This window comes from Labrus bergylta, chromosome 3, assembly GCF_963930695.1.
Source record: "Labrus bergylta chromosome 3, fLabBer1.1, whole genome shotgun sequence".
Lineage (NCBI taxonomy): Eukaryota > Metazoa > Chordata > Actinopteri > Labriformes > Labridae > Labrus > Labrus bergylta.
The window spans coordinates 9,267,461-9,284,823 of record NC_089197.1 but is presented as its reverse complement, the minus strand read 5'-3'; the positions used below and the strand labels follow the sequence as shown (position 1 = coordinate 9,284,823).

General features: G+C 42.7%; 1 protein-coding gene across 1 annotated transcript in view; it reads left to right on the top strand.

Moving 5' to 3' along the window:
* Window positions 1-16,865, top strand: part of otog (otogelin) — a 58,299-nt gene extending 41,434 nt beyond the window's left edge. Inside the window, exons 32-55 of the mRNA XM_065953254.1 lie at window positions 401-518; window positions 760-839; window positions 1,175-3,927; window positions 4,467-4,644; window positions 4,831-4,982; window positions 5,071-5,160; window positions 5,239-5,425; window positions 6,136-6,356; window positions 6,600-6,738; window positions 7,651-7,839; window positions 7,987-8,196; window positions 8,323-8,427; window positions 8,938-9,042; window positions 9,148-9,249; window positions 9,363-9,461; window positions 9,715-9,755; window positions 10,307-10,382; window positions 10,984-11,162; window positions 11,317-11,421; window positions 11,608-11,727; window positions 12,310-12,355; window positions 12,722-12,793; window positions 14,750-14,829; window positions 15,528-16,865. Of these exons, the coding sequence (XP_065809326.1) occupies window positions 401-518; window positions 760-839; window positions 1,175-3,927; window positions 4,467-4,644; window positions 4,831-4,982; window positions 5,071-5,160; window positions 5,239-5,425; window positions 6,136-6,356; window positions 6,600-6,738; window positions 7,651-7,839; window positions 7,987-8,196; window positions 8,323-8,427; window positions 8,938-9,042; window positions 9,148-9,249; window positions 9,363-9,461; window positions 9,715-9,755; window positions 10,307-10,382; window positions 10,984-11,162; window positions 11,317-11,421; window positions 11,608-11,727; window positions 12,310-12,355; window positions 12,722-12,793; window positions 14,750-14,829; window positions 15,528-15,728 (5,648 nt within the window). The 3' untranslated portion in view covers window positions 15,729-16,865. The remainder of the gene's footprint in view (window positions 1-400; window positions 519-759; window positions 840-1,174; window positions 3,928-4,466; window positions 4,645-4,830; window positions 4,983-5,070; window positions 5,161-5,238; window positions 5,426-6,135; window positions 6,357-6,599; window positions 6,739-7,650; window positions 7,840-7,986; window positions 8,197-8,322; window positions 8,428-8,937; window positions 9,043-9,147; window positions 9,250-9,362; window positions 9,462-9,714; window positions 9,756-10,306; window positions 10,383-10,983; window positions 11,163-11,316; window positions 11,422-11,607; window positions 11,728-12,309; window positions 12,356-12,721; window positions 12,794-14,749; window positions 14,830-15,527) is intronic.
* Window positions 16,866-17,363: the final 498 nt, after the last annotated feature.

Genomic DNA, 17,363 nt, shown 5'->3' with positions numbered 1-17,363 from the left:
AATCATATCAATGTAAATATGCAGAGGTCAGCTTATGAGCGAATGTTTGAAGAAGAAAATGTATTTATTTGATACTTCAGCATGTATTACAGAAAATTGCAATACAACAAATAAAAACATTACAGAAGTAACAGATAAATAAAAACATGAAATCAAGAATATTCCAAAAATAATACTAATAGGACAAAACATATTTTCTCTGCTAAAGGGAGATCTTTAGATTTTGGAGAAGTTCAGCGTTCAGAGTGTTAATACAGACATAATGCTGAGCAAGCAATCTGAACTCAAATCAACTGTACCTCTTCTGTCCCAACAGCAGCACAGAGATGGACTTATTTTCTCTTTAACATGACCAATTTTCTTAGTAAAATATCTGCATTGCGTGTGTGTTACACATCAGGTCCCAGCCCAGATTCTCAACCTGCTCCTCGGTGTCAGTGGAGGTATGATTCCTGCGTCGTCCCCTGCTTCAAGACCTGCAGCGACCCGTCAGCTGAAGCCTGTGTCAGCATCCCAGAGTGAGAAGTTTCACCTGTCTAATAAATCTAATCAAAACTCACTCAGTTTGCAGAATAGTTCATATGGGAATTTAATGTGATCCTGCATCCTCTTTGACCACAAATACAACTTATAGATTTTGTCTTCCTTTTAGAAATTTGTCCTTTGTTCATTGCATGCTTGTATTATTTAAAGTGCAACGGTTTCTGTTGGGTTAGGGTTAGGGTTAGTTCTCATGATTGTGTGTTATTCTCTGTGCAGAGTGGAGGGCTGTCTTCCTGTCTGCCCATCGCACATGGTCCTGGATGAAGTCACCCGTCGGTGTGTCTACATTGAAGACTGTGAGTGTTGCCCATTGTTGTAGTTCTCTCAAATGCACATTTTTCAGATTTAGCTACTATCTTATCTTTCGGCCTGCAAATGTAATCTTTGTGTCACTGTAAAAACCTTGCAACTGTGTGTGCAACACAAAAAACCTCCAACCATTTAAGAACAGGTATCATATGTGGAAGGTAATAAAACCTTTGCCCTCTACCGTCTGCTCTCTCTCTTTAAAAGAACAGAGACAATGAACTATGAGGTCATCTACCATAGAGGTTAGGAGTGTCTTGAGCTAAGGGCACCTCATAGCTGAGCTCAGCCCAACTCTAACACACTCTTTATTGTTTGGGTTCAGGCATCAAGGTCCCAGTTGCTGTGAAGCCTGTAATACCATCAACTGCTCATCCAACCTCTGCAGCTGTCACTTCATCAATCACCTCAAGCCCTGCTGCCTCCACAACCCCCCTAAAGACCATGACGACCACAGCAGCATCCTCCAACCCTCTGCAGACTGTTTCTACCGCTAAATTCACCACCTCTATCCCTGCAGTGAGCACACACACATCATCTAAGTTACCATCTGTGCCTGAAGAGCAACCGCATCTAACCACCGTCGCCCCCTCTGCAGCTCCTGAGCTCTCTACAACAGTAGGACCCCCTTCTTCATCAACAGCGCCCCCTGCAGTCAGGCCAGAGGTGGAGGAGCCTCTCTCTACTGTTAGGGAAACAGAAGCCTCGGCCACAACTGTAGCAAGTGCAACATTAAGGACGACTGGAGCAGTTAGCTCTACAAGTAACCCCTTTACTTCCAGTACATTCAGAACAAGCAGCGCTCCCTACGCCATCACAGCACTGCTCTGGGTCACCTCATCCACAAAGCCAGACTTCCTACAGCCACTCTACACCACAACGTCCACAACCTTGCAGCCATCTATAGCTTCAGCACCTACCACAAGCACCATTCCAAGACCAACTACCATCACTGCTTCCCCTCCTGTTGTCCTACACCCAACCAAAGACACTACAGAGGCTACAACTCCATCAGCAGCAGTTACTCCAATTGTAACCACTACTAGTCCAAGACCTGAGCCAGTCTCGCAGACATCTGGAATTACTGAAAGGACTACTATACCCAGTGCATCTACTACTGCATCCATAGACACCAGCACCAAGCCTGTCACAGTGGAGCAACCTCCCCCAACAACTACACTTATCCCTCCAAGCACAGTCTCCACAACCTCTTCACCACTCCCAATGTCAACACCTGTAGAAACAGAAAGTGTGCCATTACCCGCAGTCACCTCAGTGAAAACCACAGAATCTGTCACACCAGTTGCACTTTTCCCTACAAGTAGACCAACAGTGTACATAAGTCCAGAGGCAACATCACCACCTGTCACAACAGAGAAGATTCATCAGACAACTTCAACTGAACTGACAACTTCTTCAACGACTGTTCCAGAGTCACCAACATCAAGCACAATCCACACAGCACCAACTACAACTGCTCCTACTTCAGCAGCTACAGACTGGAGAACAACAGCGACAAAGAAAGCGACCACACTTGAATCCACTGTATCTGAGATACCTGCAACTACCAGAACAACGACTGAACTGCCAACTTTAGAGCTCACAGACACCACAACCTCTTCTGCATTCACCACCACAACCTACTCTGAGAGAACATCCTGGTCAGCTGCTGTCTCCACAACAGAGAAAACCACAACTCCAAGAGCTCCAGAGGTTTCAGAATTGTCCAGTGTGCCCGTAAGTTCCACTATTACAACGAAACCAACTTCTCCACCAGTGTCTCTTCCACAAACCACTGCTGCATCACTTTTACCAACAACGGAAAGCTCCACCCATACTACGTCTACCACTCAGACCTCTGAGCAGTGGCGTCCTTCCCACTGGGAGACCTCCTCCATCCCTGGCTACAGTCCTACAATGAAGACTAAACCAGAGATCACTTCTGAAACTGACTTCCACTTTGTCACATCCATTAAAACTACAGAAATGTCTGGCCTTCCTGTAACATCCAAAGTGGTTCCCACCTCTGCTACATCATCTGCTGCCACATCAGCCACCACCAGAACTACAATTTCCCCAGAAATCTTAGAAATTCCTGCCACCACAACCAATACACTGGTCACACACCAACCTCCACCCGGTATTCCTGAGACACTTCTCACCACTGTCTCCACAGGAGCCCCACTAGGTGTTGTTACCACCACTCCCGGACCTGTAATCATACAGCCCATTACAGAGACAACACATACACCAACCAGCAGAGAGGAGTTGCAAACAAGATCCACTGCTGAGCCACCTCCATCTTGGTCTCAGCTGCAGACAACTACTTCCACCGCAGCACCAAGGACGACAACTTTCCAGGATAAAGTCACCACTCGGTTGGTATCCACTGCAAGAGCTTCACCTGCTACAACGACTACCACCAGCACTCAGACGACCACCATCAGAACAACCCCAAGAGTTCCTGTGACAGCAAGAGTTACCCCAAGGTCAACCATCAGGCCAATCACTGCAAGGGTTACTATAGCAACAAGGCCACCAACAGAAGCTACCAGATCAACCACTATTGTCCCTATAACTGACGCACCAAGCCCTGGCACAACAACCATGTCAAGAGTGCCGTCTACAACACCTACAGAGTCTGTAACAACAGAAAGAGCAGACACTACCACAGCAACTACCATAGCAACTACCATAACCTCTTCAATGCCTGTTCCTCCTGAAACAACACCTACAGCTACTACAGCTATCCCTACGGTGACCACCAGAGAGTCATCAACACCTGAGAAAACCATAACAATAAAAGACACTGACATGTCACCATCCACTTCCAAAGCTGTTACACCGCCACCTGAAACACCGATTTCCACCCAGAAGCCTGGTGTTCCCACTCCCTCTACAACTTCAGTCCCAGCAGCCTCCTTAGGAAGGACAACGGAGCAGGACACAGTGGATCATACCACTCCAAGTGCAACAACACCTGCTGCTCTGACGTCGCCTCATTCACCAACAGAAACAACCAGACACACCACAGAGGGGACAATACCCATAGCTGTATCACCTACAAGGATGTGCACTGTAGGTATACTTGTTATACATTGACATAATTTGCTGTAATCTCTACTTTTAAGTATTTGTCAAAACCCCAAGATGCAAATTTTTGCTGATTATGGTTTCATTACAAGTACAGTAGACCATAAAGCAGGGCATGCTTTAATTTGTGACCACCTATAATTTACAAGTCATTCGCATGGTGACCTGATAACAAGGATAGAGATGTAGAAATGCATATCCAATCCTTGTCTATAAACAATCTGTTTAAAAACCATAAAAGCCAAGGTCGCAGTGGACAAAATGCCGAACTTAGGTCTTCAGAATTGTACTTTATAAGTCGATTGATGATGAAATGGTGGTATTTCTGCTTCTTTTATTTTAACACTGTGAAGGAATCATGTAGAAATTCTGCTCACTGAGGTAGGCATATATGTGTATCCCATAGCAGGAATCTACATTGTGATAATGCAGTTTATTTCTATATTTAGGAGTTAGTCCCTATATCACATCTTCTATTATACCATGTACCCTTGATTTTCAGCTTTTTATTGGTTTCTTTTTAGCCTCCTTATGCTGAGATTGTCGATGAATGCACAAAGTACATCTGCGTCAACAACCAGCTTGTCCTGTTCAACAAATCCCAGAGCTGCCCCTTCACTTCTGACCCTCCGAACTGCGGCCTGCTCGGCTTTGCCATACTGGTCAATGGAGACAAGTGCTGCCCTAAGTGGGACTGTCCATGTGAGGAAAACTATTTTTGAATTTCTATTAACAGTTACTTCAAGTTTCAAGCTTGGACATAGAGTGACAATGAGCAACCCCCTGATTTTGTATTTCACCTGAGCGATGATATCCCCCTTGGTTGTATCTCTGAGTGATTCCATTAACCTTTTCCTGATTTTGAGTGTTCTCCCTCCTTTTTTTCAGGTCGCTGCTCAATGTTTCCAGATCTGAATGTGATCACGTTTGATGGGAACAGTGTTGCAATCTACAAGGCTGCCTCATATGTGGTGACCCAGCTGCCCAATGAGACTGTCAGCATCCTGGTTCAGGAGTGTCCTGCCGACTCTGATTCACCTGTGAGTCAATATCTAACTTAGCAGATTTCAATGTAAGTCACTGACTTTTCTGCCATTGATTTTGACCAGATGTTCTTCTTTTCTGAAGCTCCTCTGGAATTTCACCAACCTGTGTCTGGTGGCGCTCAACATCACCCACAACTCTAACCACATCATCATCAACAGGCTGCAGAGGAGGGTAAAGGAAACACTTTTTAGGTGTTTTATATGCTCCTGTTACAGATCAGGATAACATGCGTTTGATGTTTTCCCTCAGCTTTATGTCAATGCTCGGTATGCCAAGCCTCGCTTCAAAAAGTTTGGCTTTGAGATATACGACACCGGCAACATGTACCTGATCCGCAGCCCGGCCGGTCTCAAGCTGCAGTGGTACCACAGCACCGGCATGATGGTGATCGACACTGAAGGCTCAAGCAACAAGCTTCCCACCATGGGCCTCTGTGGTAAGAGCAGCCAAACTCCTACTCCCTGCACAATTTCCCCAGTATCAGTTCTCTTTCTAGCCCTAACCTCTGTGTTTATAAAAACATAAATTTCCTTTCATGAGGGCGAGCTATATACTGTAGAACAGATAAGCCTGGGTTTTTTATGGATCCAGAGTTGACCATATTTGGAGAGTATGTGGAGTAGGAAAGAAGCCAGTGGATGCTTATTAGTTGTGCTAGCATATTAAAACTAGAATTCACTCACTAAAAAATCTGGAGCAAGGAGTTCTTAGTTGGTCTGCAAGTGCTATAAAAGTCAGAGTAAGACACTTCTGATATTAGCTTGGAAAAACTCGCCAAAAGTCACCAACAAAACAAACATAGCCGAGCGTTTCGAGTTCATTGAGCTAGCTGAGGTGACACCTAGCATGCAGCTAGTAGCACCTTCTTCTGTCTTAAAGCAGCCATGCCCCTAACTATACCAGGCTTTAACATGTTTGATTTAGCTGTAAAGTTGAGCCTTTCTTTTTTAGACTCAAAGTGAAATTATTCACTTCTCTGCCCCAACTGGCCAGTAAAGGAATTGCGTTTTTTGGCACTTCCAACTTGTGAGTTTGTAAAACTGATATGTAGGGTTACAGCAGCATCATGTGAAAGCAAGTTTAATTTTTTACTTTAACTTTGAACTCTTGTAAATGAGCACAAAACCCCCCTCACACTCTCCTCAGGTTTCTGTGACGGGGACCCAACAAATGACCTGACCATGGCAAACGGCACAACAGTGGGTGTAAATGAAGATCCGGCTCTTTTCATCGACAGCTGGCAGGTTCCCAACACCACCAGCTACATCAGCCACAGCCGCCGCCGAGAGCACAACTGCTCCACGAGCGACTGCTCCAGCTGCCTCAGCATGCTGCAAAAGAACGCCTTTTCTCCCTGCCATGCATTTGTATGTGAACCATTGAATCATTAGTTAGTGTTCAGAATATTAATGTTGTTCTCTTATGTAAGCAAAAGCTTTTGACAGTTGAATTAAAAGACATAGGCTGTTGAACTACTGGTATAACCTGTACTGGGAAATGAGGAGTGATGATTTATGAAGCATCCAATGATGAAAAAATACAACCTCTAGTGTAAGCTAATGTTGTAAAATGTTATTTTATGTTATGTTTTATTTTCTCTTTGTTTCTAGGTCCCACCAAGCACATTCTGTGAGGTTTGGGTACGGGACGCGGAGTATGTCAACAACCAGTGTGTGGCCCTGGCTGCTTACGTGGCCTCTTGCCACAAATTCAACATCTGCATCGAGTGGAGGAGTCCAGATTACTGCCGTAAGATTTCTAGAAGCCTTTTTAAACAATCAGCTACTTTTAGCTTCTCTGAGTTCGTTTTTTTTACTGCCAGATCTAAGGGTGGTGGAAGATGAGCCCACACACTAAAGCCTGGCTCAGACTGCAGGATAATCAGGCCGGTTTGAGGTCCGCGTCTCCCCAGACAACCAAAATGTGTTTGTTTATATTCAATGTTTTTGCCTCTCTGCACAATGCATTAAAATCTCAAATTGAACCCCCAGACCCATTGTTTGGATGAGCTCGTTCCTCCACCAGGCACGATAATCTTTGTAAAATCATGTAGTATGTGATGCGCCATGATTTTCATATCTTGCAGCGTGAGCATGCTTGTGTCGGATAGGATTTTAAAACTCCTGTAGAGTGAGGGTTAGGCTTTACTCAACGCCGAGAAACGTCACATGTTGTGATTAATAAAACTTTTTTGGGGGGCTGTGTCTGCAATTTGTCAACACTGTGACATAAAGGGTCTCAAGTCTGACTCACCAGCATCTCGATAAGATACTTTACACTTTATTGTTCCATGGGGAAATTTGTCTCTGACTCACAGTGCCTCCACTGACTTTATTCTGGTAGATTTTCTTAAAAACCTTTTTGGTTCTGTTCTATTTAATCTCACCACATTCAAGCCATGACAGTGTGACCGTCAGCCAGCCAGACTACACAGAAATCAGCCAAAATTAACATTATTCACAACTGTGCTTCTCGTTTGACGATTTAAAAGGAACTGGAATCACATGAGGCCAACATCACTAATTATTCACAATGCAATATAATACCATGAAGGCAGATCCAGCTCTGAGCTCTGTACACCACCACACGTGTACCAGGTTTAACGTCTCAAACAAAGTTTTGTGCTTGAAGCACTGACATGTTTGTTTTCTCTTCCTGCAGCCTTCCTGTGTCCCGACACTCTGAGATATCAGGCATGTCTTCCCACCTGCACGTCTCAGTCCTGCCCTAACCACGACTATGACTCAGACCCAGACCAGTGTTCAGGCCTGACGGAGGGCTGCGTCTGCCCGGAGGGAACTCTCCTCCATCGGCCGTACTCCGCCCTCTGCATCTCACCTGAGAAGTGTGGTAAGACATGAGTACCTGTCTGCACTACAGAGAGGGAGGTCTGGAGCTGTTCGAAATAATAACTTGGCCTTAATCCCAAAAGCTAATTTCCATAACCTAAAATAGTGTCTCTCTGTGTGCATGCTATTTGTTTGTGTGTGTTTGCAGCCTGCACTGACAGCTCAGGTGTTCCTCATGCACACGGTGAGATCTGGAAAGCCTCGAAGGACGCCTGCTGCATGTACCGCTGCGACAACGACACCATCGTTCCCATTGAGTACAACTGTTCCAACGTAGCTGCCCCCGTGTGCCAAAGAGCAGGAGAGGTGATCATCAGCCTCGCTGACGACACCAGCTGCTGCCCACAGAGAGTCTGCGGTAAGACCAACAAGGATCCCTGAGCATGGTCTCATTTAAGCAAGCATCTGAATCTTACAACTTTCTTTTTTTCTATGATTATTAATTATTAGATTAAGATTATTAATCACTGGTGTGACTCTGCAGTGTGTAACCAGAGTCTGTGTGAGCTGCTCCCTCCTGAGTGTAAGTACGGGGAGAAACTGGTGTCGTACTACAGACAGGACTCGTGCTGCCCGGACTACGTGTGCGGTGAGTTTATCTCTTTATCATTAAACCCTCCGAACAATAGAGCGATGGCTCCTCTTTACTGTACTGTCACTTTCACTGTATTAAGAGTTAATCAGCTGATACCAGCACAAAGATTTTGTGTCTTCAGAAATTGAATCACTGCCACGATAACTTCCACTTCACAGCTGGAAGATTGCCTTTATATTCTGCATTTTAACTTCCTCCCTGTCCTCACATTTATTGATTGATAGTTTAATTGGCCAATTTTCCTGAATGTGAGCTGATTCAAGCACAAACTTACGGAGGTCTTCTAACTCTACAGCTCGCTCTTGGCCTTCCTTGTGCATCATAGGGGGAAAACATAAAACAAATCATGAATGTATTGGCTTCTGTTGCTCCAACATTAATGTTTATCCAAGCTTTCTCTATCCAACCTGCAGCTTCGTTTTAAAAATAAACAATGTCTGTGTGTGTGTGTGTGTGTGTGTGTGTGTGTGTGTGTGTGTGTGTGTGTGTGTGTGTGTGTTACAGAGTGTGATCCCGACCTCTGCGAGTCCGATATTCCCGCCTGCAGAGAGGACCAGACTGTGATCGCCACCCGAGCCGACGGCAGCTGCTGCCTCGCCCACATCTGCAGTCAGTCTGAAAACTCAGCAGCTGAAATGCTGTCTTCTACTTCTTAATAACCTTTCAGTAAATGATAAGATCAGTGTGATGTATGAAGTGTGTATGTCTCTGCAGTGTGTTCTTCCTGTGCGGAGACGCCTCCTCGCTGTCAGGATGGCGAGGTGCTGACGGTGGACGGTAACACCACAGACCACTGCTGCCCCGCCTACCAGTGTGGTAAGAGCACATTATGTTCTTATGTAATATATTAACAGACAGCAAACAAACTTTGAATATATACATGATGGCATTATGTGCCTGTGTGTGTGTGTGTTTGTGTGTGTTTTCAGTGTGTGAGCCCTACAGGTGTCCTCAGCTGAGTTGTCCTGTCGGGATGTCGGTGTCGTCCGTCTCCACTCCGGGTCGCTGCTGTCCCAGCCAATCATGTGGTACGACGAGTAGAGCCAGCTACAAGAGGAACATTTAAAATGAATTTAAAGTCACAGCTACATCAGATGGAGATTAAGATCAACAGCAACATAAGATCTGGTTATGATAGGTTTAAGTTTGTTTTTTTGAAGACAACCCTTTATTAACATGTTTGGTTTATGGTCATAGAATGGTTTATTTTTAGTCTCAGCTTTGAGTCTAAACGCAGCTGACATGTGGAGTAGAAAATAATTCATGTTTGCTGTTTTTCAGAGTGTTCCTGTGAAAAGATCACCTCCCCAAAATGCGGCCTGGTACGACATGATTTTTTGTATTCTTTTGACATTTTTGAAGAGTTCATTTGCAAAAGCAGATAAACCAGTTTTATACATTTTTATAAAACTCTTCTTCAGATAGAATCACTCAAACTGTAGTTGGGTGGCTCTGACCCAGTTTCCAATATGCTTTATTGGGTTTTTGCACCAAAAACGGATTATAAGATCAGAAAACAGCAGCTTCTTAGGCTCTCGGCGCATTTTTTCCAGAACAAGCGTTTATCTGTTTTTGCAAGTGAAATCTTAATTTCTTCATATTTAATGTGTTTGGAACTTATCTGATGTAATGGCTGCTCGAACTTTGAGAGTCTCAGAGCTTTAAAAAATAAATAAAACAAAATATGCCGAAAAGACAGACATGAAAAACTTTATTCATTCCAAAAAGGTTGAGATCTCAAAGATACTAAAAGGAAAACATAATTTTATTCTTCTTGTCCATTTATAATAGTTCCTTATTCTCTGTGTGTTTTATGTGTGTGTCTGTGTTTGCTCTACTTGTTTTTGATTTGGTTCTTTTTTGTGTTCTGCAGGGAGAGGCTGCACAGCTGGACCGAGCCTTCCTGTCCGACCCACAGAACCAGTGTGCCTGCAAAAGATACAAGTGTGGTGAGTGCTGCAGACGAGGGAAACTGCTTCAAGTTCGAGATGAGAAAACTCAGACTTAGACTTGCATTGTTTCATATCTACTACACATTTTATCGTAATAATAATGATGAGCTTCATATTTTATTGTAAACATGAAAATTGATTCACAATTTAAAGCTGCTATGAGTAGATTTTTAGGTGGTTATGAAGCAGGCTGAATGTAATGCTGATATCTCTGTATGACCTCAAAAAGCAAAAGAAATCATCAGTTGCAAGATTGATTATTTCTATTTCTATCTACTGCTGCTGGGGGGGCAACTTTTTTTTTTTAGCACTGTAAAAATCCTCGATGAGTGATATATTTGACTGTTAAAAGAAAGCAGGGGGAGATTTTGGCTTAAAAAATACTACCACAAAGCACGAGATGCACAAACACATGAATTGTTGAGAGAGCAACAAAATCAGAAAAATAAATCAAAGAAATTTCACAGATTTTTGCTCAGGTTACCAAAAAGCTTAAATTTAAATTAACAAAGCAAAAAAAAATGAAGCCCTATTCACTGTGACCTCCTTCCTGCTTCTGTTTATGTGTGTGTGTGTGTGTGTGTGTGTGTGTGTCCAGTGCGTGAGGCGGTATGTGTGTTTGGAGAGCGAAGCGTGTTGCGGCCGGGTCAGACTCTGGTGGAGCACGATGAAGACGGATTGTGTCACAGCAGGCAGTGCAGCCGCAGCCTCGACCCTGCGAGCGGCTTCCACCTGCTACGCACCAGCAGCATCAACTGCTCCGCCCACTGCCGACCAGTAAGACCACCGCACACACACACCAGTGCAACTTTTTCACTTGCTGCCCTTTGAACCTGGGTCTTGAACTAATTCCATGTATTCGTCCTTTCAAACAAATCTGATTTAGCAATGCAGCTTGCATTTGAAACTGATGACTTGACGTATGTTTCAGAATCAGATGTACATCCCCCCGAAGGATCAGTCGACGTGCTGCGGAGTTTGTAAGAATATTTCCTGCCTCTATGAACATGAGAATGGGACAGCAGTTCTCTATAAGGTAGGAATTCAGCTACATTCAAATTAACCAGAAACTAGTAATAATGACTATTTCACATATTTTCTTAAATACCTCACACATCCTGTAACTTCAACAATGCTTGTATGGATCCCTTACAGCACTGCGTAGCTGCTACAGTCTGTTGTTGATATTTATGGTGTTGATGTGTTGTTGTTTTTTTTTTAGCCGGGGAGGTCGTGGGTTTCAAACTGCATGAAGTTCGACTGCACTGACACTTTATCTGGACCCACACTCATCTCCTACTCCTTCAGCTGCCCGCCTTTTAATGAAACAGAGTGTATGAAGGTGAGCATACAGAAACACACACATGAAAAAACGTACATAATGCACAAAGCACGAGTACACCATGGGCGGCTGTGGCTCAGTGGTCTCTTAACCGGAAGGTCGGAGGTTCGATCCCCAGTTCCATGCAGCCACATGTCTGATGTGTCCTTGGGCAAGACATTTAACCCCAATATGCTCCCGCTCTTGGTCGGCAGTGAATGAATGTGTGTGAAGGGATTAGTTAAATACTGAGGGATGATAGCAGCAGGCCGTCCCCACCAATGAGATTAGAGAGCTCAGGAGCTCCCAGAAAGCTTTTTTCCAGATACAGAAAACAGTGAGGTTTCAATAAATAAACATTTACATATCAAATGTGTGATGGTTGGTTTATTGTAAGTCAAGTATAAAGATGAGTTCAGACAAAGTTAAAAAAAAAGCAGTTATCTTAAAGCATACTGTATATCGAGGACGCTCAAAATGTAAATTTCCAACACATTGAATATTTTCACAAAATCCCATTCCTCAGGGCCTTCTCTGAGGGTCTCACACTATGAAGGTTATCTTTACCGCTGTGTTAAATCTTTGACTCTTCTCTGCACTCAGATCGGTGGAACTGTCGTAAGTTATATGGACGGATGCTGCAAGACATGTGAGTATCTGATCTGAGTGTAGTGGCCATAAATGTAGCTAGTGTCGCTCTGTAGGCTGCAGCTGACACTGAAGAGTGCACTCATCTGCCGCTCAACATGTTTCCAACATGTTTGCCCTTCAGTTGGTCTGTTTCAGTCCAAAATAAAATCATGCACATTGTCAGGGCTGGATCCCAGTTCTTATAATCTGTCTGCTGTTTATTCAGATTCGGGAGATCTGTCAGCATGCTTCTCAGTGAAATCAGAACAAAATGTCAACAGAAAACGTCTCTGACGTGTCACTGAGAAGCGTCTGATTGAATGCAAAGTGGGTTTATGGGTTTATGTGCTGCAGCTTACCATCATTCATGTACCAATCCCACCAGGTACTGGATTCTCTCTGTTCCCTTTCCCCACTAGCCCCCTGACTCCCACAGTTAACACAAACTGTGAACGAGGTACATAAAAACAACAAGGCTTGTCAGTGCCATTGTTGATATTCAACAATGTACTCCCTCAAAAAACAACAACAAAATGACGACACAGGAAAGTCTCACTAAAACATTTCCCCCCCTCTGCAAAACAGTCCTCTCAACTGCTGTCTCATTTCAGGTCTTTGAGAAATAAAATCAGTAGAAATTAATTCAAAAACTCCTCAAAAATGCTATTTGTTGCAGGCATAGCAGTCACCCCTCTTTTTGGAGCTGTTAACTTGGTTGTGTCCACCCCCTTTTCTTGTAGGCCAAAAATGCTGACACACTTGAGTGGACAGGGACAATAATTTACTCCCCTGACCCTCCCCGTGGATCATATGGATTATAAATCCACCACAGTTACTGTAAACTCTTCCCCCCACCCCCCATTTAGCACTGTCTGGGCAGTGCATTGTTGATTGCCAACAATGTACTGTTGGTAGTGGCCCAGTAGTCGGGCTTAGATGTCTGTATGTGTCTGTAGATTCTGGTGTGGGTGTGCGGGACCTTTTCTTTAAAACATGTAGCTGCTGTAGAGGATCTGCATGCTGCAGCGCTGCCTGGCCACCAGAGGGAGCTGTGTCGGAAACTGAAGCTGCTCTGTGAGGCATTTAACCATCAAAGTATCAACAGTGCAGACACCTAAACAAACGTCTGGACAAATATTTAGAAACACTCAGATAATAGGTAATGGAAGTCAGATGCAAATATAATAAAGGTTTAAAAAGTGATTTACTCAAGCAAATGTACTACCCCATAGAGAATTGAATCTAGTACAAGAGTATTTGAATAAAGTACTTAAGTGTGATCATCACAATTGTATTAAATATTATAAGAAAAAGAAGTCATTGTGCAGTAAAATAATTCTGAACGTGTTTCTAAGGAATCTTAATGGTCACATATTATGCTAAACATGTTTCTCTAACACTAATATGTGTCTCTAGTCCGTCTACAAACCCCCCAATTATGCGAAAAGTCCATTCTCTCCGTCTTTTAACTGCTCCACTTTTTAGAAAATGTGTGCTCAAACAGGCCGTTTGGAGATTTCACTTCATCACATCACAAATGGCAGTAACTCCTCCCCCAGGTGGGTGACACTCCCACAGCTAGGTGTTTGTTCTGCCCTCTGAGTCTGCCTTCTCACCTTTAACAATAGGACATGGAGCGAGAAAGCCCGAGACACCCAAGCCCTTCCAGAGAGGGGGCGTGGTCAGAAACAGCTCATTTACATTTAAAGGTACAGACACAGAAACAGCCTGTTTTGAGCAGGGCTGAAATAGAGGAGTTTATAGGCATGATCAAATACAGGATCAGAGTGGATTTAGAACAAGAAACTTCACACACATGTTTTAGGGAGCTCTGAGACTTATTTAAACTTGTTGAAAAGGAGGATAATATGTGACCTTTAATATTGAACAACAATAAATGCCACACACTGCAGCTTTAACTTTTTTCTAATTTGTTTTTGTTTATTTGTTTACATGTGGCACAAAGGTTGACGGAGCATGTGAGCCAAAACTGTCTTTTGTTGTTTAAAAAATGTTCATTGAGATTTGTTTCACGTCTTTTTGTTCTCACGATAAATACTTCTCATCTTCTTCAAGGATCTCATCATCCCAAAATATTTTTTAATACTTTTGTTATCGCTCTCAGAAGATGCTTAATTTGACATTTCTTGCTTACCAGGAAGCTTCCTCCTTTGTTACTTTCTGATTAAAAACCTTTCCTTAATCATTTCTTGGCTCTTTTTCTTCTCACTAATTCATCCACTAAAACAGCTTGACAGCTTGGGCATGATCTGCAGCATTTGTCCTTCCCAGGACAAATACATCTTGGTGTTTGCTGTGTCTTCTAAATGCAGCAATTTCCATGTTTTGCTGCAAATTTGTACGTCAACTTTGTTGCTTTTGTTGTTTATTTGGTTTGTTGTTACATGACCAGGCAAAGAAGACGGGAAGTCTTGTCAGAAGGTCACAGTGAGGATGACGATCAGAAAGAACGACTGTCGCAGCAACAGGCCGGTATGTTTGTATCTGATGTGAAATCATGCTGGTCCTTTTTATTCAATTTTGAACAAACATGAAAAACCTGGAACATTTGTACAACTTCTGTTATAATACCAACGACAAAGGGCAAACTTAATACATAACTAATCAGACATTGCAAATTCAGCTAATCTTGTGTCGAGATGAGGGTTCTGCAGGATTTTTAAAATCTTGTAACCTGAAGAGCAGGAAACTTTAGGAACATTGTAGAGCAATGTGTTGCCCTTATCAGACATTTTAAAAAGAAATAAAGAACAATACAGATATAATAAGTCAGCTTACAGTAGCTGGGATAATAAAATACAACAGCTTTTTTGCTGGGCTTACATAGTTAAACAATAGTAAAGGACAGCTGACATATATATAATGTTACAAAGGGAGAGCAGTGTATCATCTGCATAATGATTCAACCTGAAATCTGACACATTAAGGGACACGTTTCCAATCTATCTTGTAACCCCCACTGGAGAGTTTTGCTTGGGCAGCTCTAGCTCAAGCAAAACAAAGTTAGAAATACCAAAAATGTGGATGTAACTTGACTTCAGGTAAATAAAAAAAGTATGTATTGGACCTGTTATGATTGATAATGAGTTAACTCTACTTAACTGCCTCACTGCTTCTTTTCTGCTACCAAGCTTTAGCTATCTTCTGTACCGACTCTCTGTGTCCTGCAGGTGAACATCGTGTCATGTGATGGAAAGTGTCCGTCTGCCAGCATCTACAACTACAACATCAACACATACGCTCGCTTCTGCAAGTGCTGCAGGGAGACGGGGCTGCAGCGGCGCTCCGTGCAACTTTACTGTAGCAGCAATTCAACGTGGGTCAGCTACACGATCCAGGAGCCAACGGACTGCTCCTGCCAATGGTCCTAAACACACACACACACACACACACACACATATATACACACACACTGTTTATAGTTACATGCAGTTAAACTGTAAGATATTGGAGAGGAAGAAAATAAACATCGGACAGCCATGTTGCTTTAAAGGGTTCAGAGTGTGAAATACTGAGCTGTGATTGGCAGGAGTGCATGACTGACTGGTTCTTGATCTAACAGTCGTGGGTCCTGCTGCCTCTGCTGGCAGGTAGGTGGTATTGTGGTGTAAACAATGGGTCGTTTTTACTCAGCAGGCAGCTGGAAATTACAGCCTGCTGTATGTGGACTTGATCCTTTGATATTAACCTCCCTAGTGAAATTTAAAAAAAGGGTCACAAAGAGAAGACAGCGGCCTACATATGACAAACACTGCTCAGTGGCTAATTGTTTAATAATGACTAATAAGCATCTAGCATGCTACTAATTAGCTTACTTAACTATTATCAAACTTATAATTGATACATTTAGAAACATGCTGCAGATTGAGCTCAAATGTTTTACTTTCCTACCACTCCTCCACGTACCTGCCAGCCGTTAAAGAAAATGTCTAGCAGAGGAATTGAGTAAGAGTTGATATTTTGTGTGGTGTTTATTGGCTGAGAAGTGAAAGATTTGAAAATGATTTTTTTGTGAAACAGACGATCCCTTCAGAGAGTCATATGGTGACCCTGAACCGTGTGCGTTGTGCCGTCTTTTTGTAAATAACTTTCTTTACTGTCTTTGAGAAATCATTTGAAATGTAAAATTCTTCTATTTTTCACTTCTAGAGAGGTAACGATCAACTGTACACTGAGTAATCTGAAATGTACTTTTATATAATCAATACTAGCAAAGCTTTATTCGTTGATTGACTTCCAGCTGTATGTGGAGCACTTTATTTATTTATTGGAGTTTGATAGAGCACAGCCATTCTGATTTTGTAAACAAAGAGAGGACATCTTTTTTTCTCTCTTGTTGGGTCACAAAGAAAACAAACAAATCCAACACGATCCCGGGAAATATTCGACACATGTTTCTCTGTCAACAAACATTTGTTAATGTTAATCCCACTTTGATAGTAAAGAGGATTTGTATCATACAAATGTACATTTGCATTTTCAATAAATATTTTCTTTTGAAAAATTAATCAGAGCGTCTTTGTTTATTAGGCAGCAGGACCGTGTGCAGTAGAGATGAGGATTTTTCTGCTCTTGAGTGTCAAAAGGAAACTGAATGTAGCTTTAAAAGGTCACTCTCTGCACTTGTCATAAGTTTGACCATCCTTTCTACATTTTGTTTTTCATGAGTAATTGAAATTAAAGAAGAAGAGTTTTCACATAAGGCACCCACACCTTCAAAGGCAAAATATGTCAATTCCGCCATGAGGGGGCTCTCAATCAAAGCAATAAGAAAAGATGACGTTGAGGCATCTTAAAATGCTGCTAGCACTCTACCAATTAGACATGTTCAGCATGCAAGCTGCCCATAAAAAGTTCCTGTAACTTCAGAAAATACTGCCCCTGAATATAAACTTTTTAGGGGTAAAACAATCATCCCAGAAACATAATTAAGGACCAAAACTTAGAAACACATTTAGAAGTAATGCATTAAAGATCACATATTATTCTCCTTTTCAACCAGTTTA